Source organism: Mustela putorius, unplaced genomic scaffold (assembly GCF_011764305.1).
Source record: "Mustela putorius furo isolate JIRA1106 unplaced genomic scaffold, ASM1176430v1.1 tig00000129_pilon_pilon_pilon, whole genome shotgun sequence".
NCBI lineage: Eukaryota > Metazoa > Chordata > Mammalia > Carnivora > Mustelidae > Mustela > Mustela putorius.
The window spans coordinates 23,179,206-23,203,172 of record NW_025421290.1 but is presented as its reverse complement, the minus strand read 5'-3'; the positions used below and the strand labels follow the sequence as shown (position 1 = coordinate 23,203,172).

General features: G+C 52.9%; 1 protein-coding gene across 2 annotated transcripts in view; it reads left to right on the top strand.

Moving 5' to 3' along the window:
• The first annotated feature begins 978 nt into the window (after window positions 1–978).
• The window catches only part of RIN3 (Ras and Rab interactor 3), a 115,838-nt gene continuing 92,849 nt past the window's right edge, over window positions 979–23,967 (top strand). Inside the window, exon 1 of one of the 2 annotated variants that reach the window (XM_045071081.1) lies at window positions 979–1,316. In XM_045071081.1, the coding sequence (XP_044927016.1) occupies window positions 1,273–1,316 (44 nt within the window). In that variant the 5' untranslated portion in view covers window positions 979–1,272. The remainder of the gene's footprint in view (window positions 1,317–23,967) is intronic. The other variant, XM_004739334.3, reaches the window with a different exon arrangement.

Sequence of the window (23,967 nt, the reverse complement as noted above, 5' to 3'; positions counted from 1 at the left end):
GGCATGGAGTGCAAAGAGTCTTTGTGTGGCTTGTACCCAGAGCCCTGGACTTCAGTCCCGAGTGCTCCCAGCTTGCTGTGTGGCCTTGGGCGAGTCTCCTCCACTCTTCAGGGCTCAGTTTCCTTATCCGTAAAATGAAGGTGTTAGTGGGTCTTAACTGGGGGCATCTGGCAAAGGCTGGTGACACTTTTGGTTGTTACGATGGACCAGGGATGCTCCCGGTATCTAGTGCTTGGTGGTCAGGGACACTGCCAAATACCCTGCTGTGCACGGGGCAGTCCCCATAACAAAGACCGACCTGGCCCCAAATGTCAACATCACCAAGGCTGGGAAACCCTGTGTTAGACTGAGGTGGCCCTGTAAGGTCCAGTCTGTCTAGTCACTGTGAAATGCTCTGAGAGCAGTTTGGGCTAAGGAGGCATTTTTGAGTGCCCAGGCACTTAAAAGAGAGGCCTCCTGGTCCCTCCGCAGTTGCTGTGGCTCTTGTATCTATGCGAGCTCACTGGCTTTCCCACTCTGATCCCACCTAGTGTGGTAGCCAAGATAGGTGAATTGTATGCCTGGCTTGGTAGATGAACAGACTACCTGGTGAAGTAGTGAGTTCATCGTTCGTGGAGGCATCCAAGATGAAGCTCCCAGTCACCAGTCGGGGAGGTGGAGGAGGCGACCTGCCTCCGGTCTGGGGCTGCTCCTGGGTGAGTCTCCGGCTCCTGCGAGCGGGAGGCACGGCAGTGGCTCCCTGCCCAGCGACAGAGTGCTCCTTGCCCAAAGCTTTTGGCTTCCCCACCTGCCGGGCCGCGGCCGCGCGGGCGGGAGCCGTGAGCGCCTTCCTTCCCACGCGACTCTTCGCCCCGTGGGAGACTCGTCCCTAAGTTTTCCTCCCGGCCCCAGCCGGAGGAGGCGGCTCCGGGCCGCTGGACGCCCGCCGCCAGGCCCGGCCCCGGGGGCGCGGCCGCCGGGCTTCCGTGCAGCCCAGGGGGGCTCGGGGCCGTGCGCCGCCGCCGCCAGGCTTCTGACAAAACCCACTTGACCACCAAGGCCAGCCTCTTCCTGAAAGCCCCGCTCGCTCCGATACAGGAAGTGGAAGCGAGCAAGCGCCCAGAGCGCGGCGGCGGCGGCGGCGGCTTCCCACTCGGCGCGGGGCTGGCGGCGGCGCCCGGCCCGGCCCTTCCCGAGGGCCAGCGCCAGGGCAATGCGGGCGCCTGGGGCACCGCGGCCCGCGCCGCCTGGCGCCTGAGCCCCTCCGTCCACCGTCCCGGAGCTGCCGGCGGCATGATCCGACGGGCCGGCGGGCCCGCGCGCGGGGACCCCTCAGGGTAAGTCCGGGGCGAGTGCCCCTCTGCTTCCCCGCCCCCGGGCGTGCTCGGAGCTCCAGGAGCGGCCCCGGCTGCCCGGCCTCGGGGCGTCGGGGGACACCGAGCGCCTCCCCAGGGCGGGACTCCGGTTCTGCGCGGAACGGTGCCGCGCTGGGGGCTGCGGGACCCGGGGACTTGGCTAAACTTTGAAGCCCAGACGTCACTGCTCGCTGCAAAACCAACCGGCGTGTTCGGCGCCCAGGCGCCCGGGCGGGCGGGTGCTAGAAGGGCGTCTCTACCTGTCAGAGCCGGGGCGGAGGGACTGTGTGGACGCGGCCCATTCCCCTCGGCTCCTGTGCCACCCGAACTGCAGAAGCGATCACTTGGGGGTCCGGATCCCGCCGGCCTCTCGCACCCGCCGCTCAGCCTGCGCCACCGCGCGCGTCCTCGGAGGCTGACGCCCGGCAGGGCGCGGGCTGGGGGGCCAAGGTCCCCGAAACTTTGGGCGCCCGTCGCCCAGCGGCTGACAGGTCCGCCTGCACCGCGGACCCACCGGGATCCCCTTCCCTGTCCCTCAGGCGGGTCCGGGAACAGTGACCTTTGGACCGGCCTTTGTGGAGCCTGGTGCTTGGGGAGGGCCTAGGACGCACAGGCTTCGCTGAGGTCTGCGGGATCCCGGGGAGATGGCACACTGCTTGGCGGGCGTGAAGCCGAACTTGTTTGGGAACTGGCTTTCAAGCGGGGATCTCTAGTGCCTCGTTTTAGGCCCCCCACCTCCTAAGAACCCTAAGTTGTTTCTGGACGTTGCTCAGGGATGCGCACCCGGGGGGAGGATTCCCTCGCCCCGCCCAGCCCAGTGGGCGTCTCGGGAAACTTCGGGGGGTCGAAGAGGCTCGGATTCCGGAGGCAGATTCCCGGGAAAGCCTCTTGGAACCCTCTGGGTGTCAAGGTTTATGGGCGCCGCCGCCCCCACCCACCCCTCCCGGGGCTGCCATTCCTGGCTGTTTGGTCTAAAAATCCCGGGCCTACTTCTGTGATACCCAGATACTCCCTGGCCTAGCTCCCTGACCTCAGCTCCCAGGGCCTCAGTTCTCTACCTTGTAAAGCAAGAGGAATGGGCTGATCTTGTGCAGTTCTGGATTGGGGAGCAACTGGAGGTAATTGGTTCCTTCTCTGGTGGAAGGCGGGTGGCACGGAGGGGCCCTTAAACTGTTTGCATCTGAATGCCTCCCTCCTCCCTCTTCTCCCATCCCTGCCCCTCCCCGGAAATTCTGCCTGGATGCTTTCCCTTGGAAGTGACCTCTGCAAAGACAAATGTCATCCGGTGGGAAGAATTGGAAATTATGTTGGGGAAGGAGCCCCTTAGGGGCAAGTATGTACCACACCCAGTATTGCAGGGTGGAGCTAGGAGGAGTTTCCCAGGGAGGAAGGGGTGGTGGGGGGTCAGGGTCCTGACCTCTCCAGCTTCCCTTTTCCCACCCCCCCCCCCCAGGAATGACCTGGCCTCACCCACTTCCTCTTGCGTTTATTTGGTTAAACTTTTCTGCGCCTCAGTTTACTTACTCTATGAAATGGAGATGAATAATAGTAATCGCCCTCACACAGTTGTTTCAAGGATTAAATGAGATAATGCATAGAAGAGTTTTGCACATTGGAGCACCGGGGTGCCTCATTTGCTTGAGCCCCTGATTCTTGATTTGGGCTCAGGTCGTGATCTCAGGGTCCCAGGATGCAGCCCTGGGTCAGCCCCGCCTGGTGCTCTCCGCTGAGTGGGGAGTCTCTCCGCTGAGTGGGGATTCTGCTTGAGATTATTTTCCTTTTCCCCTCCCTCTGCTTGCTTATTCTTTTGCTCTCTCTCCCTAAAAATAAATAAATCTTTAAAAAAAAAAATAGGGTTTTGCACATTTGCCTGTAAACTACCCCCCCTTTTCTTTTTTAAAGATTTTATTTATTTATTTGACAGACAGAGATCACAAGTAGGCAGAGAGGGAGGCAGAGAGAGGGGGGAAGCAGGCTCCCTGCTGAGCAGAGAGCTGGATGGGAGGCTCAGTCTCAGGACCCTACGATCATGACCTGAGCCAAGGGCAGAGTCTTTAACCCGCTGAGCCACCCAGGCACCCCTCGCCTGTAAACTCTTAATAGTTATTTTTGATAATAGTAGTTATCTCTGTTTACCAGTTGTTTAGCCTTGGAAAAGAGACCTGGCCTTTGCCTTATCCGTAAGTTTGGGATAATAGTAACACCCACTTCATGGGATTGTTGTGAGGTTTGGATGACTTAGTATTTAAGCAGCTGCCTAGAGGCAGCTAAGGGTTAACATACCGGCTCAGTCCTGCTTAGAACAGTGCTGGCACATTCTAAGGAATATCAGTTTGCTGCTAAAAACATTTTATTTAAGAGGACCTCTTGTGTTGGAAGGGTTCCTAAATAGTATCTCACTGAACCTTGGACCTGGTACAGAAATCCCTTTGACAACATTTCTGGAAGGTACTCACATACCTTCAGGGACTGGGCCAGGCACAAACCTAAGAAAGGAATTTCCGAACTTGAGTGGCAGCCTGCCTCCTGCTAACTTCTACCTTATGATGACACCCTGCTCTCCCCTCAGAGAGCAGGGTGTCAAGAGCATTCCTTCTTGACTCTCAGGTCCTAAAAGGCAGTTCTTGGATGCACCCCCACACATCTCCCGTTCCCTGGGCCGTACCTCCACACTTTGGGTGGGCACCTTCCCGCCCAAAGATGACCAGGAGAAATCATCTAGGACTCCTCACCCCCAGGCCACCCCTGCAGACCCTGCAGACCACTCAGGGCTGAGACCTGAGTCCTACGCTGAGGATTCTTGGAAGCCCCCTCCTTCTCGCTGGCCAGAGATGATGTTCAGACAGCCAGGGGAATGCCTCCCACTGTCCTCCCCCTGGGAGCTAGGATGGTGTCGCTTGGGTATCAGCCCCTGGAAGAGGAGTGTGAGGATCTTGGCACACAAGCTCCATCTACTTCTTGTTGAAAATGTCAGCTGGGGCAAAAGAAAAGGCAGACGGGCTGCCCAGTATCCTTGGTGCGGACACTTCTTGTCCTTGTTGTTGGATAGATAGTGTCTGCATTGCGGGGGAGAGTGGGGAGCATGAAAGCAAGCCCCGGCCTGCTTGCAGCTCATGTTGCCAAAAGAAACAGACAATCAGGGTAAAGGGTGTGGGGACCCCAGGGAGGTGGTCCTGGAGCAGGTGGTTGGGAAGGCTCCTGCAAGGGGGTGGCGTTTGGGAGAGACCCAAAGGAAGTGGGCAAGTAAGGCAAGTCCCTGGGGGATACTCCTGGCGCGTTGGGAACCTCGGGGCTGGGGAACCTGGAGTAGAGTGTGGGAGAGGAGGACAGAAGGCGGTGTGGTCGGGTAACAGCTTTGGAGCGTGCAGGGGGCCGCAGATGGGGTTTGCACAGACAGGTGAGCTGATTTGGGATGGGGCTGGACTGTGGGCAGACTGTAGAGGGAACAAGTGAGGGAAACTGTAGGGAAGGAAGCTCTTCAGAGAGAGAGGGCTGCGGGCTGGGGGGCTGGGCAGTGAGGGGAGAAGCTGCAGCCACAGGATCTGGGGATGAATTGGAGGTGGGGGTGGGGGAGCGGGAGAGGTGTGGAGGGTGACGGGAAACTGTGACCTGCTGAGAGGCCAGGTGCCACACTGTGCAGGGGTCATAGAGGATGTGGACACTCAGAGCCCACACTTTTATGTCTGATAAATTGAGAGTCTGCTGAAGATTTTATTTGAAAAAGAATTCCACTCTTGGATCTAATCCAGTCCCCTAATTTGGCGACCAGGGAAAGGAGTCCCAGAAAGAGGAAGTGACTTAGCCAAGGTCTTAGGAGCTGGAGGTGGAGCTGGGCCTAGATATCGGGTCTCTTGAGCCTTGTGCCTGTAAGGGGTTGCCTGGGCCAAGCCCCAGGGTTTGGGAGATCCCTGGCTTTCTGCCTCATGCCTGACATAATGCAGGTGTCCTCCTGAACCCCTTGAGAGGGGTCCCTCAAGTGCTCCAGGCTCTAAGACTGGTGGCTCTTCTGGGCTGGGCCCCCCCCAGAGCAGTGATGAACTGAGTAGGGCTTCCTTGTTTCCTTGCCTTCGGGGTCTAAGGCAGCCAGGTGGTCCTGGCTGGCACTCTGCTGGGAAACCCACCCCCTTTCAGACCCCTTTCAGACCCCTTCAGAAGGGAGTGAGGGCCTGGGAGTTATCTTGTTCTTGGCAAGCTGGCTTAGAGAGAGTGAATGCTGCTCTGGCAGCCAGCTCTGGAACTTTCGGCTGTATAACTGTTCACCCAGTGACTTTTCTAAACTGTTGATCTCCCTTTGAGCTCATCCCCCCCCTCCCCGGGGGGTACCAAATGGGAATGGTTCTTTGCTGCTAGAGACAGAAGACAGCCATGCAGCCACTGTTGAGGTCACTCAGGCTGCATGGGAAAAAACAACGTAACCCCGATAACTGTTAATCACCACTGTCCTCCATACACTCTTCTAGGTCTGCATGAATTCGACACACAACTTTACTTTTTCTGTCCTCCCTGGACGGAGACAGCTGCCATAGGCTCCTGCCTTTGCCCACAATGTTCCTTCCCACCGGGATGCTGCCACCTCCCCCATGAAACCTTCTATCCACGCAGCTCTTGGACATTGTTCCTTTTTGAATACTCAAAACACGTTTGGCATGAACTACTTATTTACCGAGCAAGACACCAAAACTCCTTTAATGTCACATCTCGCTTAGATGTCAAATTTCCAAATAAAAGGATCTTTGATTTTATCCTCACTCGCTGGATTCCCCTAATTCTAGCTGTGTTCCCTTGCTTCTTGGGGAGAGAGGGTGGGGGAAGAGGCCTGTTCTGGACCCCCGATAGTGCATCCTCAGCAGAAAGAGTGGAGTTAGCTGGATAGATAACATCTGGGGGAGCCCAGGCTGGGTCACTGGGTCCCAAGTGCAGGTCTGCGGTCCTCTGAGAGACTAGGAAAATCAGCTGGTGGTGTGTGTGTGTGTGTGTGTGTGTGTATCAGCCAAGATCACCAAACACTCTCTTCTTGGGCAGAACTGTCTTTGATTCTGAGACTCAGGTTTGTTTACATGTTTGTTTTTGGCATGTAAAGCCTCCTTTCTTCTATGAAATGATGGGGTAAATGGATGGTGGTTGTTAGTCTTTCATGTCTTTTCAGCAAAATAAAAGATTGCAGAAGGAGAGGCTGAGGAATGCTGCTCTGTTTCAGTGGGATTTATCCCTCTTGTGCCCCCTTCACACCCACTTCCACCCCCCCACCCCCCACAACACACACCTGGCCATCAGAGAGCCCAGCTAACTGTATCGTCCTTTGCCGATCTCGAAGAGGCTTGGGGCCTTGCTGGCTGGAGGACATCAGTAGGGCTGGCAGATGTCTCTAGGGTCCCACCCCATGGTGATTTGGGAGCATACTCTAGGAAGCAAGTCTCTAACTCTCTCTGGGCCCCATTTTCCCCATGTGAGAAATGAACCCAGTGATCTCCAGGTCCCTGCTTGGTCTGACGTTCAGTGGTTCCCCAAATCCTGACTGAAAGGCAGCAGAAGTTGGTATCCTAGAGTAATGTTAGAGCTTACAGGATTGAAGTGCCAACTGGAGATGAGCTCACCTTTTTTTCCTTCTGATGGCTAGAAGGGCAGGCAGCCTGTGGAATAGTCTAGAAAATCGGGGTACACTTTCATAAGAAACAAAGACCCAGAAAGGAGACTCTGGGTCATCACCCTGACCAAGTGCCTGGAAGGAAATGCTTTTTCTCTTCTGTGGGTTTATTTTTGGAAAGCCATTTTTGAAAAAAACGCATCAGTTTTGGAAGCCCACTTGGGGCCTGAGCCCCTGGTACCCTATAGAGCTTGCTGGCTGTATGGTGGGTCGGGAAGGTCGTTCTGGAGTGGCGTCTCTGAGTGTGACTGGATTCATGAGGTGGTACCTGCTCTCGCCATTTTGTGTGTGAGCTGAGGAGATGCTGAGGAGGTCACAGGCAGCGTCATGAAACAGAGCTCCTGGTGGGAAGACTGTCCTGTCAGGGTTTGACAGGGATGAGGCCCAAGAGAAGGGGCTCCCTGTCGGACAGGCTGGTGTTGGGTGTCGGGAGGCTCCCTTGTAGCAGGCTTGTCCCTGTGCAGGTAGGGCTGCAGGTGACACAGTGTGCCCCCCCCCACACACACACTGTGTTATACAGTGAACCCAGACCTTTCCCTCTTGTCAGCAGGGCCTAGAAGGAGGAATAAGTGTTGGGTGGGTATAGAGGAACCCTCCCCTCTGCTTAGGTTCCACAGAGCAGTGGGGAGGGCCTTACTAACTCTGTACCTGTGTGGCTGTCTGCCTCCGTCTCTGCCTCTGATAGAAGAATCTGGAAGCCACCATCAGAGCCGCCACCTCCGGCTCACCCCACCTGCCAGTACGTCCTCTCCTCCCTCAAGCCCATCTCCTGTTCACAGGGAGTGGAGCTTAAGGAGGCTACTACCCCAGTGGCTACAATAGCTCTGGTGATCGAAACTCCTGCTGGTCAGAACCAGCTCTGGTGGTCAGCAGAGCTCCTTGCCCCCATCTTGCCAGGAATTCCTGGGAGTGTTCCTACCCCAGTCGGTACTTGTTTGAAAGACGAACCAGCCCGCTGTGAAATGTTGGTTCCATTTTAAAAGCAACAGCCTAGAGAGCGGTTGTGGTCAAGGCCTGTTGCTGCCGTGTGCACTGTGGCTGAGCGCACACTCAGGCCACATCCTATGGGCCAAGGGCACCAGCCCAGGGGCCAGGCCCCCCTGCACCCTCCATCCTGGTGCCAGGCAGAGTGACAGTTCCCACAGAACCTACACACAAACCTGGGGCCCAGGGGAGGTAAGGGTTCTAGGAGAGGGAGACCAAAGCAGGGACTTTGAGCCAGTCTGTGAGAGGCTGCCCTAGAGGAGTTCATCCTGTGGGCCATCTCCCCCCATGAAGGTGGCCCCCATTTCCTCACTGACTCTGGGATCTTTGTCAAAGCCAAGAACTTTTTGTCCCTAGTTAAGAGATGGGACCTGAGCTGTCAACACCAACCCAACTCCTTGATTGACATTTGAGAGGAGATCTCAGGGCTGATGAAAAAGCCTGTTTTCTGAAGATGGATCGAGGCGAGAGGGGGAGGGGGAGGAATAGCCCAGGAGGAGGAAAAGGGACCACATCAGTGGCAGAGAAGCCTTCTGCTTCCATACAGGTTGTCCCAGAGCTAAATTATTCCCTGGGTCTGAAGTGTGCTTTTTCACCCACCTCTGGAGACTAAAGAAATAAAGGACTCTGCATCTGAAATTCAGTCTGATGATCTCTGGCTAAAGGAGCAAGCTCTCAAGAAGAAATGCACCAGGGACTTTTCTCCCCAACCTCCATGTCTCCAGCTTCCTTAATCTCAATCAATATCTGATGGGTACTGTAGATTTCTCTAGGGATATTGCAATTCTAAGCAAGGACTTAGCTTCCTATGGATGGCATCTGATGATAGCATTTATTCATTTATTATGCTTGCTTCTTTCTGTTCTTGACATTTTTGATGGAGGATCCATCTAAAATATATTCAGAAATTCTTTTTTGGGCTACTAGCTTCTTTATCCATCGTCACCCATCTATCCATCCCTTCATCCATCCATACACTCATCCACCCCACCTCCCATCCACCCACTCATCTTCCCATCCTGCCATCCATCTATCCATGCATCTACCCATCCTCCCATCCATCCTCCCATCCTTACACTCATCCATCCATCCATCTATCCATCCATCCATCCATCCTCCATCCATCCATCCATCCTCCATCCATCTACCCATTCATCCATCCTTCATCCATCCTCCATCCATCTATCCATCCATCCATCCATCCATCCATCCATCTATCCATCCATCCATCCTCCATCCATCCATCCATCCATCCATCTATCCATCCATCCATCCTCCGTCCATCCATCTATCCATCCTCCATCCATCCATCCATCCTCCATCCATCTACCCATTCATCCATCCTTCATCCATCCTCCATCCATCTATCCATCCATCCATCCATCCATCTATCCATCCATCCATCCTCCATCCATCCATCTATCCATCCTCCATCCATCTATCCATCCATCCTCCATCCATTTATCCATCCATCCATCTATTCATCCATCCACCCTCCATCCATCCATCCATCTATCCATCCATCCATCCTCCATCCATCCATCTATCCATCCATCCTCCATCCATCCATCCATCCATCCTCCATCCATCCATCCATCCATCCATTCTCCCATCCACCTGTCCAAACACTTGTTCATTCGCCCTTCCATCTATCCGCCGATTCATTAATCTATCCATCAATCCATTTGTTGAACATCTAGGAGTTTCCAGTTTATCTGTTACAGACAATAAGAGAAATATGCACATAATTAAATCACAGGGCACTATATAAAATCATGCCTGTGTTCTGTTACACCTGCCTTATGATGAACAGGGAGGACTTTCTGGCAAAGGCGGCATCTGGATTGAGTTTTGAAGGATGAGTAGGATTTTAACAGCTAAAATAGGGCATTTGCAGAGAAGGGCATCCCAGATCGAGCAAAAGCACAAAGCAAGAAGGTGGAGAAGGACAAATTGTGTGTGGGAGCCCTCAAGAGCCTCATCTGGGGGCAGCAAGGAAGAGTTCTGTGTGTAGTGAACCTAGAAAGGGCCTTGGGGCCCGCGTGGCAACAGATGGAAGAGTTTGGATTTAACCACGGTGGGGAAAACCACCACTTAGAGCAGGGCAACCCTAGGCAAATCCTGTACCTGCCAGGACATCTTTCTCATTTTTCTGTGCCACATAGAGCAGGGAGGGATCCCTGCCTCCCAGGGTTGTTGTCACCATTCCACGAGAGGATGTTGGTTCTTAGCTATGTGGGCTGAGATTAGTTGGGAGTTATTACACGTATCCATAGAGGGGGTGTGTGCACACGTGCACTTGTGCACTATTGATTTCCCTCCCAAAGTCTGTTATATACCTAAAAATGGTCACACACCGACACACCAAAATAGCAACATTTAAAGCATCAAACATATTTCTATCTTTGAAGCTACACCCAGTCTGAGTGCCTGTTTACTTGATTTCGGTCTGTGGGCACAGTTTTGATCTGTGTGTATGTGTGTTTTAGTCTGTGTGCCTCTTTTCACACTGAGTGTTCCTTATATGCCTTTTTATATGCTGTGCTATGGACATACATTACCCACATACCATCTTGGATGGCCTTATCATATAATGACCATTTTATTGGTTGGAGTTTACTTGTGTCAGCTTCTTTCTCATTCCCTCTGTTTTAAATGAAGCTCCTGGAAACTTCTGTGGTTCTTGAGTTGGAGGAGGGTCTAGAGTTGGAGGACCATTTCCTTGAGAAGTATCACTATCCTGGAGTACTCGAATTCAAGGGTAAAGCAGAGCCTGTTGATTGGCCCCTGAATTTTAATTGGGTGAAAATTTTAGCTGAACATGTCCCAGTTTCATTGAAGCTACGTGTGGCCACATGATTAAGTTCAAGATGATGAAATTTAAGTGGGGAGTTTAATTTGCATGGAGATATCCTTAAAGAGAAGGGGCATGCCTTTCTCTCCTTTCCTCTTTCCTGTTGGCTGGAATGCAGATGTGATGGTTGGAGTTGAAGCAGCCATCTTGGACTCTGAGGTGAACTGAGAATGGAGGTTCCTAAACATGTTGGAGCATCATTCCACCCCAGACTACTGACTTGGACTTTTATATGACAGAGGAATACCCATCTGTCTTATTTAAATCACTGTTCTTTTAGATTTTCAGACACAGACAGACTTAATCTAACATAAAAAGTTTTCTTTCCTGTCACATAGTCCCAGATTATGTCAACAGTAATAAAGCTGCTTGGCAGGGCTGCCTGCAGGTCTTCATTCCTAATAGAGGTTGGAAGGAGGGAGAGGAGGAGAGAGAAAAGAGAGTTTTGTGTCGACCCAGGCTCTTATTTGGAAGACTAGATTGCAAACACTTTCTCCATCTTGGGTCTTTTGTGAGCTTTAGATTTCACCAGAAGCTGCAGACTTGTTATAGGGCAGAACTTTGCTGACCAACCGCGTCTCTTCTTTCAGTCTCAGTTTCCCCATCTCTGCCATAGAGAACCTCTCACAGGTTAACCCTCCCTGTGCTGACCCTCTGCAGCTCCTTCTGAGAAGGAGTCTTCTGTCACTCCAGCACCAGAAAGGCTGGGCCCAGTCTGAGCAGTGCCTGTGTCCTTGCTGGCTGCCACTGTCCATCCATCCATCCGTCCATTCATCCATTCCCCACCTCTTCTTTTTTTTTTTTTAAAGATTTATTTATTCACTGTAGAGAGTGTGTGCAAGCAGAGGGAGGGGCAGAGGCAGAGGAAGAAGCAGATTTTCTCCTGAGCAGGGAGCCTGACGCAGGGCTCCGTCCCAGGACCTTGAGATTCATGACCTGAGTCGAAATCAAGAGTCAGACTTTTAACCAACTGAGCCACCCAGGACCTCCCCACCCCCTCTTTCTTTTTTTAAGTAGGCTCCACACTCAGCCAGCGTGGAGCCTGCCTTGGGGCTTGAATTCAGGACCCTGAGATCAAGACCTGAGCCGAGATCAAGAGTTGGACTCCACCCAGGCGCCCTCCTCACTGCCTCTTTTTTGAGCACTTCTTGGGCACCAGGCTGGTGCCTCCCCAATCCAGCCCCTGCTTACAGATGATTCTGTGGCACAGTGAGGGGCAGGGATGGTCCTGAGGCCTCACAGCTGGACCCGGGCTCTTTCCAAGGCTCTGTGAAGGTTCCTAGGCAACACTTTTGCATGAGGCATCAGAGATGGGGGCTGAACACTGGTCACTGGAGGCCTGGAGTGATCACCTTAACCTCTCTGCCTGGCTCTGGGATAGGTTTGTCCTGAAAGGGCTTGGTTTTGACATCTCCTCCTGAGGATACCCTAGGCTTATTCGCAGCCTCTAAGAGCCTGCTCTGAGCTGCCCTGCACAACCCAGGACTGCCCCCTGGGCATGAGGAGGCACTCAGGGCTGGGTCTGGGAGGTCCTACGTGTGGCCTGGGATGGAGTGCGGTAGGCCACCTTGACAGGCAAGCAAGTGGTCCTGGAAAGGGTTTGAAAGACCGTTGGGTCTTCTTTTTACAGGCCAGAGCAGCCCCCATCCCTGCCGCTAGCATGGTCAAATGTCAGAGCTCAGTGTTTCCCTGGCACCTCCCCAATCCAGCCCCTGCTTACAGATGATTCTGTGGCACAGTGAGGGGCAGGGATGGTCCTGAGGCCTCACAGCTGGACCCGGGCTCTTTCCGAGGCTCCGTGAAGGTTCCTAGGCCACACTTTTGCATGAGGCATCAGAGATGGGGGCAGGGGAGACTGGCACATCAGTCTTCACTGGCTGCCTCTCCCTCCAGCCTCTGGAAAATGTGAGGCCTTTCCTGCCTCAGAGCACACAGGCCCCACCTCCAGCTCCTGCAAGAAATCTTCTGGGCTGTCCAGCCCCTAAGGCTGTTGCATACAGTTGTGCGGGTTGTTCACTGCACAGAGGCACCTGGCTGAGAGAGAAACCAGTGGGGGCTGAAATTTCCTTCTCTTGCCCAGGCATGTATGATGTCAAGCCATGGGTGGGTCGGGGGGGGGGGGTGCCTGCATTCATGGGGAGGAAGGACACCACATTCTAATGTGCACAGAGGAACCACACAGGCTGGCAGGAACCCTGGATGGCAGTAGACCCGTCAACACCCTTGCTCCTTGCACCTGTCACAGTGTGCTCTCAGTCCATGGCCCCAGTAGACTATAAGCTCCCAAGGGCAGAAAGAGGGATTCCCCTTGGCAGGTGTCATTGTCAGCCCAGCACACTGCTGGCCGGTACTCAGCTCCCAGAGCACAAGTGCTGAGCAAGAGTGGGGAAGAGTGTCCAGCTCTTTTTGAGTTTGTTGAGTGACTATGCGGCAGGTTAATACAAGGAGAGAGGTAAGGGGAGGTTGACCGGGGCAGAAGGTATCTGGGAGAGGGAAGGGGGCCACTGGGAAGCCAGCAGCTTGGGAAGGCGGTGAACCAGTATTATAAGGGGGTAACTGGACGAGCCATCGGGGCCCCCTTTGGGTGGGAGGCCTGAAGAGTAGAGCTGGGGCTGAAGAAACCAGAGGCCCACAGGCATGCCCGGCTTAGCCCCTGACCCCACTTTTGCAGGTCCTGGGCTGCTCTGAGCCCTTTGATGCCCTCCTAGTACCGTGTCCTGGAGCCCAGCGTTGGTCCAGCAGTGGCCCGATGGCTCATCCAGAGGGTCTTGTGGGGACACAGGAGGGATGTGCAGGGCTGTGCCTACAGGATGTGGGATGTCACCTAGAGCTCTGGGACCTCTGCTGACTGAGGGGTGTCCTGCTCAGACACAAGGGTGTCTGGGAGAGCTTTCTCAGGGAAGGCAGAGCCATGCCAAGTGATGTGTGGGAGTTTCCCAGGTAAACACGGAGGGAAGGAGCCAGCATGGCCATGCTCAGGGGGTGCCATGGGCTCAGCGTGACCCCCATTTGCACTCCGTCCAGATGGAGGGGAGTGTTTAGGAGAGAGACCAGACAGCAGGGGCCCTTTGGCTTGTCCTGAAGAGATGAGTGTGTTCCCTGTTTAAAAAACTGAACTGTGTATTCATTTCCTAGGGCTGCTGTAACAAAGTAGTGCAGGCTAGGGGGTTTAAAGCAAGAGAGATCGATTCTCTCATGATTCTGGAAGCCAGGAGTCCTACCCTGGCTTCCAGGCCCCTACGAGAGGGGCCATGCTCCCTCTGAGACTAGGTAGACCCCTTCTTGCTCTCCCCAGCTTCAGGGGCCCCAGGAAGTTCCCATTGAGTCCTGGGCTTATAAGCTGCCTGCCAGCCTCTGCTCCCTGTGTGTCTGTCCCTGTCTAGTCTCCTCTTCCAAGGAGACCGGTCCTGCTGGATTTGGTCCCAGCCTGCTCCAGGATGACCTCATCTCAACTCATTACATCTCCAACAACCTTCTTTCCAAATAAGGTCACACTTGGAGGTGCTGGCGGTAAGGACTTGAGCATATCTTTTGCGGGGACACAGTTCAACCCACAATGAACTAAAATTTATGTAGGGTAAAATTCACCTTCTTTTGTGTCCATTTCCAATGCTTTGTCACACATAGGTGGCCTGGGTCACTGCCACCCCAACCACGATATAAAATGGGCTGTCACTGTGTAAAATTCCTCGGTGCCCTTTTGTAGTCAGCCTGCTCCCCAGTCACTCATTTCTCCTGGGTCCTTACATTCTGCCTTTTCGAGAGTGTCACATGCACGCTGCCCTGTGAGTCTGGCTTCTTTCACTTAACTGAAGGCGTGTGCGATCCAGCTGTGGCTGTGTCTCAGTACCGTGTTCGTTTTCATTGCTGAGAGGATCTCATGGCTTTGGACGTGTCCCCATTATTTACCCATTCACCCACAGCAGCACATTTGGGTCGTTCCAGTTTTGGGCAATGACACATAAAGCCCCTGCCAACATAGGCATAAAGGGTATAGGTTTTGGGTAGGGAACTCCGTGGGCCAGCTTGCATATGGCAGCTGCCACGTGAAGAAGGACATGCGGGGAGACCAAAAGGAGGTGACAGCAGAGGTCTAGGCGAGCAGTGATGGTGGCCTGGACAAGTATCTTGGCAGCAGGGGTGGGGAGAAGTGGGCCCACTGGAGAGTAGAGTGGACAGTGCCTGGGGGTGGCCAGGGTGGGTGCCGTGCCATTGTAGAGGCCGCCGTGCCGGTGTGGAGGCCTGCCCTCTGCCTTCCCCGGGGCAGGACAGCTGCTGTAGCTCAGTGGGACAGTCTGGACCTGAGGAGCTGACGGGGGGGAGGGGTGCACTAGTGTAACGGGGTAGGGAGGGGTGTGGACCCTGGAGCAAACTGCCAGGACTCACGTTCTCTCCGCCTGTTTGCTCATCTGTAGAACGGGGATGCTAATGGCTCCCAGTTCACAGACCCATTGTTGGGTCGTGTGAGTTACTACCTGTCAGGAACTTGGACCAAGTCTGACCCGTAGAAGGTGTTCAAGAAACCCGAACCCTGTCAGTGGCCTTCTGAGGGGCCTCAGCTCCACACCCTCTTGTCTGCTCCACTCACCCCTTTGACAACAAGCCAGTCTGTGGTGCCTCTTGTGGCATTGTGAGGCCATGGATGACCCTGTCATCTGGGCCCTGCCCCAGGTCTGCCCTGACTTGCTGGGACAACATGAGCTGCCTCCTTTATCTCTCTGGGTGTCGCTACCTCTGCTCACCCCATGTGGAGGTGCAAAGCCCCATGGTGTGTGGGGCTCTGTGCAGAATGACGGCAGCATGGCAGCCACACACAGTAGGAACTTCGTAAAGACACACCTGTGAGGGGTGCCTGGGCGGCTCCGTCAAGCATCTGACTCTTGGTTTCAGCTCAGGCCATGATCGCAGGGTCATGGGATCAAGCCCTGTGTGGAGCCGGACACAGGGACCTGGAGCCTGCTTCAGGTTCTCTCTCTCCCTCTGCTCCTCCCCCTTCCTCTCTTAAAAAAAAAAAAAAAAAAAAAAAGATGTGCAGGTGACCTGCGAGGCCCAGGTGAGTGACTCTGGGTGCACTCCCAGGATTGCGGGCTGGCAGAGTCTCCACTGTAGTTGCCACAAATTTCATCCTCCTATTGTCCTCCCAGACCCATCCTCTGCCTTTGACAAGAGCTGACTTGGCAGCCGCGTGGGCTGTCCAGTTGGAGGTGAGCAGGTGCCTGGCTTGGGCTCCGCAGGGAGAGGTGCGGTGGGTCCTTGTCCTCTCTGTGGGAGACCCTTGCTCTGAGACCAGGGTTCACGTCCACGTCATGACCGGTGCCGGGCCTAATGAAGGAGCATTTGCAGTCAGCCGTCAGGACTCACAGAGTCCCTGTTTGTACATTCTCCCACTTAAAGTTATTCGTAACCCTCAAATCATAGCACCTCGGAAGTCATATGCAGTCGTGCTCAGAGTGGCGATAAATTGGGATTCCCCTGATGCACACATTGCCACTTGAGGCCGGATCAAGTGAGACGCTGCCTTCTTGTTTCAATGCTTACCCTTCTAACAAGCCCTTGTCGTGGTCTGTTGGGTGCCATGGTTTTCCCATTTTCTGTGCATTTTGTTGGTGATTTCACTGTTTACAGTGTCCCCCAACCACAGAGCTAAAGTGCTTTCTAGCGCTCCAAAATGCAAGAACACCGTGAGGGCCTTGCAAGAAAATGCGAGTGTTCGAGAAGCTTCTTTCAGGCGAGGTATATGCTCTGTTGGCTCTGAGTTCAATATTCGCGCGTTGAGAATATATACTAAGTGAAGTGTCTTTAAAAAGAAAGGAGCATAAGGAAGGTTATGTATTGGGGCGCCTGGGCGGCTCAGTCGTTAAGCATCTGCCTTCAGACCTGGTCATGATCGCAGAGATCTGGGAATCGAGCCCTGCCTGGGACTCTCTGCTCAGCAGGAAGCCTGCTTCCCTCTCCCACTGCCCCTGCTTGTGTTCCCTCTCTCGGTGTCTCTCTCTGTCAGACAAATGGTAAAATCTTTAATAAGAACAAAACAAAAAAACAAAAAAAGGAAGGTTACATGTTAATCAGTTGACAAAATGTTGTGACCAGCGGCTCACAGGAACCTCACCCAACCGTGCGTTTCCCCTGGACAGAGTGGTTCGGTATTCGCTAACTCAGTGCTCATGGTGACTTCATAGAACAGAACAACCACAGAAAATGAGAACTGATTATAGCTACATTGTGCAGAGAAATTGATCCCACATCTCTCCCCTGGACCGTCGGCACTCCGTGGAATTAACAAGTCCCTACTTTGTGTATGGTCTGTCCTTCAAATGCACAGGTCCTTGGGATTGGCCCTCTCCTTCTGTCCACTCCCACCCCCTTGGTCCTCTCCCCTCCAACAAAATTGAAGACTTGGAAGGTTTCCAGGAAGGGGAGTGGTCTGTGTTAGTGTTTCATATCCTGTGATTTGGATAGGATAATCTTTGTAGAGGCGCCTGGGTGGCTCAGTCGTTTAGGCGTCTGACTCTTGGTTTTTGACTGGGGTCATGATCTCAGGGTTGTGAGATGAAGCCCCGAGGTGGGCTCTGCACTTAGTGGGGAGTCTGCTGGAGATTCTCTCTCTCCCTCTCCCTCTGCCCCTCCCCACACATGGGCACGTCTGCTCTCTCTCTCTCTGTCTCTCTAAGATCAGTCAATCTTGTAAAAGAAAAGGATCTTATCAGGGAGCAGCATATCATTCAAAGCAAGTAAAAAGGGAGGATTCTTGGCATTCATAGACGCGTCCCTAATAATTATAGCCATTATGTCTGGAAGGCGTACATCAGGCCCCTTTGCTGAGAGTTTTTTTGTTTTTGTTTTTGTTTTTGTTTTTTTGAGTTCCTGATCACAGCCCTAGGAGGCTGGGGTTAGTGCCCAGTGTTCAGGACTTGAACAGTGTTCAGTGTTCAGTGACTCGATCAGAGCTCTCAGCAGTCAGTGGGAGAGCCCAGATCTGGATCCAGCACTGTCTGAGTCCAGAGCCATCATCCTGAGCCCCTGAGCTCCTTGCATCCCAAGGTTCCGGGACCTTGCTGCATCTCCTAGAGCCTGGTGTGGTGTGGACCCTCCCCTGCTTTCGGAGCCCCTCTGAAGGGTGGCCTCCCTGCCCCCTCCCTGATTCGGCCCTGTCCCCATAGGCAAGCCTGGTCCCACTGACTAGTGTCTCCCTTGTCGTCCTCTGGCACAGTCCCACCCTGGGACCCGATCCTGGAGTCATGGAGAGACAGTCTAACCTGGGTGGGTTGGCAGGTGCCTGTCAGGCCTCAGGACGGCTCCCTATAGCTCCTTGTGCACCCCGCAGCCCCTGAAGTCAAGGACCCGGCGTCTTGGGCTTCCCCCAGCCTCCTGCTCTGGAGGACTCAGCGCTGATGACTTCCCTCATGCTAAAGCATTGGGGATTGTGCACACTGTAAAGTCTGACAAGGACAGGTGGGCCCCGCTGGTTGCAGAGAACAAAAGCCTAAGTGAGGTGCCGCTGAAGGGTGGGATTTCAGGCAGGGAGCGGGGCTTCCCATTTGTGTTGCAAAGTGGGCCTGGGCCCAGGAGGCTGTAGGTGCCAAGAAGCCCCAGGATGAGTGAAACTGGCTTGTTCACATGACTTGCTCATCCCCCAGTAGAGGAAATGTGGTCACGACAACTGTTGGGTGGGTTGCAGGGTGACTCAGTGTCACCAGGGGTGGAAGGAGCGTGAGGCTGCCAGAGTTTCCTGCAAGGTGCTGTCTGGGCCCGTTGTCCGCAGCCCACAGCTGCCCCCTGCTCTGCCAGAGCCCCGAGGGAAGGCGACCATCAGCACCGTATATGGCCCCAGAGCCCTGGGTTGGCTCCATGCCAGACCCCACTTCCAGTTTAGAAATGGGGTTCACTTTGTCGAAGCATGTCCTCAAGGGTGATCACGACTCACCCTTCCAGCAACCCCCTAAAGTAGTGTAGGGCAGGGATAGTCTTCCACTTATTGCACTACTGAGTGAATGGAGGCCCAGAGAAGGACAGACACTTGTGCAAGGTCACACAGCAAGCCTGTAGGAGAGCCTAGAGCAGACCCCATCTCCCTTTCCCGGGCAAAGCATTTTCTGCACCACTGGGCTGTCCAGGATGAGTAATGTCACCAGCGACTGTTCATCGAGCCCTCATTAAGCTCCAGATAAAGTAGTCCGCCCTGTCCTCCCGGTGCGTTGTAGGACCAGTGCCGCTCTCACTGTCATTTTACCAACACTGAAAAGCCAGACTCAGAGTGGATTTTGGTCAGGCAGGGGAAAAAGAGAAATTCCTGCAGAGATCCAGCAGGAGGGGTGTGAGGGCACAGAGGCCCTTTGTCTCTCCTGGGTTGAGCCATGACCATCGTGGGCTGCTGCTGTCCCCCCTTGCCTCTCCCTCCCCAGCCCCAGTGTCAGGTGGGGGAAGGGAGCACTGCACTCTCCTTCCTTCTCCCCCCCCCCCCCCCCCCCGCAGCATGATGGGGAGCACTGAGTAAGCAGGAGGCAGGGCCAGAGGCCAGGTCACAGTGGGACACATGGGCTACCACGTGGTGCGGGTGCTCCTGGAAGTAAGAAGGCTGGCAGGGGCAAAGGACCCACCTTCCCAGAGCCATCTGAGCCCTGTTTTCTGAGCTGGGGCCTCCGCTGGGAAGGACAAGGCAGCAGAAAGGTGGGCAAGGACTCTGGGAGCTTCGTAGAAGCCTGGGGAAAGGGGGCAGGCCGTGGGGGCTGGGATCTGTGAGCAAAGCCAGACCTGCAGCCAGGTCTGTAGAGGAGGGGCCCTTAAACATGGGAACGAGGTGACCAAGAGCAGAATCTTCCCCTCGAAGAGCTTTCTGAACAGAGTAATGGCAGATGGTAATAAAACTGGACGTGCATGTAATTCTTCTTTTTAATCTTCTTTCTTCCTTCTAATTGGAAACAGATCCCCCACATGGTACACGAATTCACGTGCACTGAAAAGATTTAAACCAGGTAAAAGTCTAGACCTGTGTTGTCTAGAACCTTGGCCTCATAGAGCTATTTCACAAATTAAATTAATTAAAATAAAGTAATATGGGCGCCTGGATAGTGCCGTCGGTTGGGTGTCCGACTTTTGGTTTTGGCTCAGGCTGTGGTCTCAGGGCCGTGAGATCGAACCCCACTTCGGGCTCCGTGCTCAGTGTGGCGTCAGCTTGGGACTCTGTCTCCCTCTCTCTCTGCCCCTCCCCCTGGTGCTCATCTTCCCCCTCCCCTAACAAAATAGATAAATAAATCTTTAAAAAAAAATACATTAAAAAAAAATAAAATGAAGTAACAGTCTCACCGGCCACACTTCAGGTGCCCCCTCGTCACAGGCCACTAATGGTGACCACACTGGACAGGACAGGCACAGAACCTTCCCGTCATCTTCCACCATTCTTTGGCATAGCACTGACCACACCGGAAGCTGGGAAAACTCTCCTGGCTGGAAAATCGCTTTTGGAATCGGACTGGTTCCTTTGGACCCATTTTGAGTTACGTATGTCGGGGGATCTGCCTTTCTTCCCACTGAATTGCACCTGGCCTGCCCAGCTCCTGGGTCCTGTGGGTAGGAGGGTGACATCTCCCCTGTGTTCCGGATGAGAAGGAGGTAAGAGGGCCATGGGTAAGGGGAGGGTGGGGTCAGGTCCGTCCCTAGGAACAGTAGCCCTTCCCCTTGTTTGTCTCGGGTGGCTGAGGTGCGGCCAAGGGAGGGACTGGGGTGATCTGTCGAGTCCCCACACGTGGTGCCATCTTGTCTGTGACAGAGAGACACAGATGAGCACATGGTCTTCTGGGAAGACTCGCTCCTGGGCGTCCATTCCTGTACCTTTATTAAACCCCTGTAGTGTTTGCTTCTTGTTTTCTGAGTTTCATGAGGGTGTACAGACAGGGTAAGGAAAGAGAAAGAAGTCACCTAATCTCAGGATGAACCACCAGTGTTCGACCAGTTTATACTCTCATGGACAGAGCAGGAGGCCCTCGTTCTGCCGTATCCTCCTGGGCCTCAGTAATGCAGGTCTTCCGCATCACAGCCCTTCTTGTGGGCTCTTGGAGTTTTCTTCAAGATTCCTAGTTTCTTCATGCTGTGGGGAACCTTCCTGCACTTGTGGATGCTTGGGAAGTCCTCCGTGGGAAGTTCAAGCATCTTGTTCATTTTTTCTGTTTGCTTCTGTTTGTCTTGTCTCTTCCTTATTTGTGTGCAGAAGAAGTTCTGTGCTTAAGCTGGGTATCAGCCTGTTGCAATTCGAGTTACCAGTATCTTCTCCCACTGAGGGCTTGACTCGACTCTCTTAATGGTGTCTTGATGAACAGAAAGTCTTCATTTTAACGCAGTCAAATGTATCATTTATTTAAGGTTGGGGTGTGTGTGTGTGTGTGTGTGTGTGTGTGTGTGTGTGTGTTTGTGTACTGGTTAAGAAGTCTCTCTCTCCCATCAGATTATGAAGATACTCTTTATTTTCTTCCGAAGCTTTTGGTTTTGCTTTCCACCTTTAGGTCAGGACAGAGTCTTCCTGGAACTGATTTTTATATATGCCATGAAGAATAGTCCAGTTCCTTTTTCTGCCCACGTGGATACCCCGTTGTCTCAGCACATTTTGTTGCAAAGACTGTCCTTTCCTCGGTGTCCTATTGTGGCCGTGCATAAATCAAGGGACTGTGTATGTGTCGAACTGTTTCTGAACTCTTCTAGTCCACTGACCTTTGTGTCTATCCAGCACCAGTACCACACCATCTTAATCACTGTAGCTTTAGAATAAGTCTTGGTACCCAGCAAACGAAATCCTACCCTGTTCTTCAAGTGTGTCAGGGATACCCTTGACCCTTAGCATCTCTGCTTCCATTTTCACAGAACACCTTTGGGAATCTAACTGGAATTGCAATGATTCTTCAGATCAGTACATGTAGAAGTCATACTTTGGCATTCCATGGACAGGATCTGTCCTTCCATCTGTCCTCATCTTGTATGTTTACAATGTTCAATGTTTCATCTTCTATTACAAGCAGGAATCTGGAGGGTTTTGACAGAATGGGTTAAGAACTGGGCTATAGACTCAAACCAGCCAGGTTCAAATCCCAGCTCAGCTACTTACTAATTCCATAGCTTTAGTGAATGGCTTAACTTCTGTGCCTCAGTTTCCCCCTCTGTAAAATGGGAGGGATAACGAGTTATCTTATATGGTTATTTTAAAGGATTAATGTAGTTAATATAGAGCAATGCCTGGTGCATACATATCTCAAACATTATTAGTTTATTTTTGAGTATGTAATACATTCACAGGATTCAAAATAAAAAAATATTTTTAAAAAGATGTATAGTAGGGGTACGTGGGTGGCTCAGTGGGTTAAGTAAGTGTCTGCATTCGGCTCAGGTCATGATCCCGGGGTCCTCGGATGGAGCCCTGCATCGGCTCTCTGCTTCTCCCTCTACCCTCCCAGCCTGCTCATGATCTCTTTCTCTCTCCCTCTCTCTCAAATTTAAGGAAAATCTTTTTTAAACAATTGCTTTCTTTGTAGGTCAAAGATAATTGCGTGTTGCCAGTAGTACTAATCGTTCCTCAATCATTTCAATGGTTAATACAGTGTCATTGAGCACCTGTTCTGTGTTGATCCTGGGGCACCCAGCAGTAGATACGACCCACCCTGGAACACAGCGTGAGGGAGGAGAGTTCACGGGCAGTGACAGGCAGCATTGTTCACCGTTTGATTCTATTTTTTGATGTCTGGAAGTCACGTTGCAGTAAACATCTTTTGTTCGTGGAGCTTTATCGTACTTTTTTAAAAATATTTTTTAAGATGTATTTATTTGAGAGAGAGTGAGAGAGACCAAGTATGAGAGAGCACAAGCAAGGGGAGCGGCAAATGGGGAGAGAGAAGCAGGCTCCCGGCCGAGCAGGGAGCCCAAGGCGGGGCTCCATCCCAGGACCCTGGGAGCAGGACCTGAGCTGAAGGCAGACATTTTAACTGCCGGAGCCACCCAGGCACCCTTGTCATACTTTTAAAATATCTCTTTGAGATAGATTCTAGAAGGGAAAATGACCTATAATGGGCTATCCTAGCCAAAACAATAAAGTGGTGTTCTCTAGATCTGCTTGGACAGAACCCAGATGTGTTCAACATCTGAAATCCCCTTAATGAGAACTTTTCTTTTTGGAAGTTACAAATTGTTTTAATTATTTTTTGAATAAGTGATATAGTCCCGTGGTTCAAATTCAAAAGGTACAAAAAGGTATACAGTGACGCACCTCCCTCCCACCCCCAGCCTCCCAGTCCTTCACGCAGGGCACCAGGAGATCCCTCTCCCCTGTGTCTTTACAGAGGTGGCCTCAGCCCATCTCAGCATACATGTATCACATGTGTGAATGGGCCTGCCTACTCCTCGGTGTCCTGGGTTCTTGTGTCCCCACTGCCTCCAGCTTCAGTCCCAGGCAGGAAGTTTGTCCCCCAAATCCTGTCTTCTCCAGGAGCCATCTCCATGTTCAGTGAAGTTTCTAAGAATTTTTGGTAGGGGCGGGAGGAGGGAAATGTCAGCTGCTCTTTCACTATGTATGATTATTTTTGTAATTATTATTACGTAAGTCTAGAGTTTTGTCTGGTCCATAGTAGATGCTCAGTAAAAACCCATTGGATAAACAAATGGATGCTGATAACATCACTGAATGTTCACTGTATTCCAGGCACTATCCTGAACTCCTTACAGCAATCCCATAAGGTCGTAATGCTTGTATTTCCCATCTTAAGCATAAGAAAATTGAGGCAGAGGGAGCCTTAGACACTTGTCAAGGTCACCAAGTGGGATTCTAATCCAGATTGTCTGGTTCCCTAAGCCCATGCTTAAAGCACTAGTCACCAGGGCCCTTGTCATCACTCAGAACCTGACTGCACACAGCACTGTGGAAAGAATTGGTCTTCACGTCTGTGAGCTGGGTCCCGATGGGAGTGGACGGTCCTAACCCCGGACTGGTGTGGGGGAAGGTTGTCAGCAAGGCCAGCGGGCTGAGTCAGGTTCAGCCGCGTTCAAGGGGCTGGCTGGGATAGGGAAAGGGGCTAGGACCTGTGAGCCAGAGGAAGTTGCAGAGGGAGGCTGGAGGAATTTGACCCAGGTTCCCAGGAGGCCATGGGTGCCCAGGGCTATCAAGAACACAGATTGGC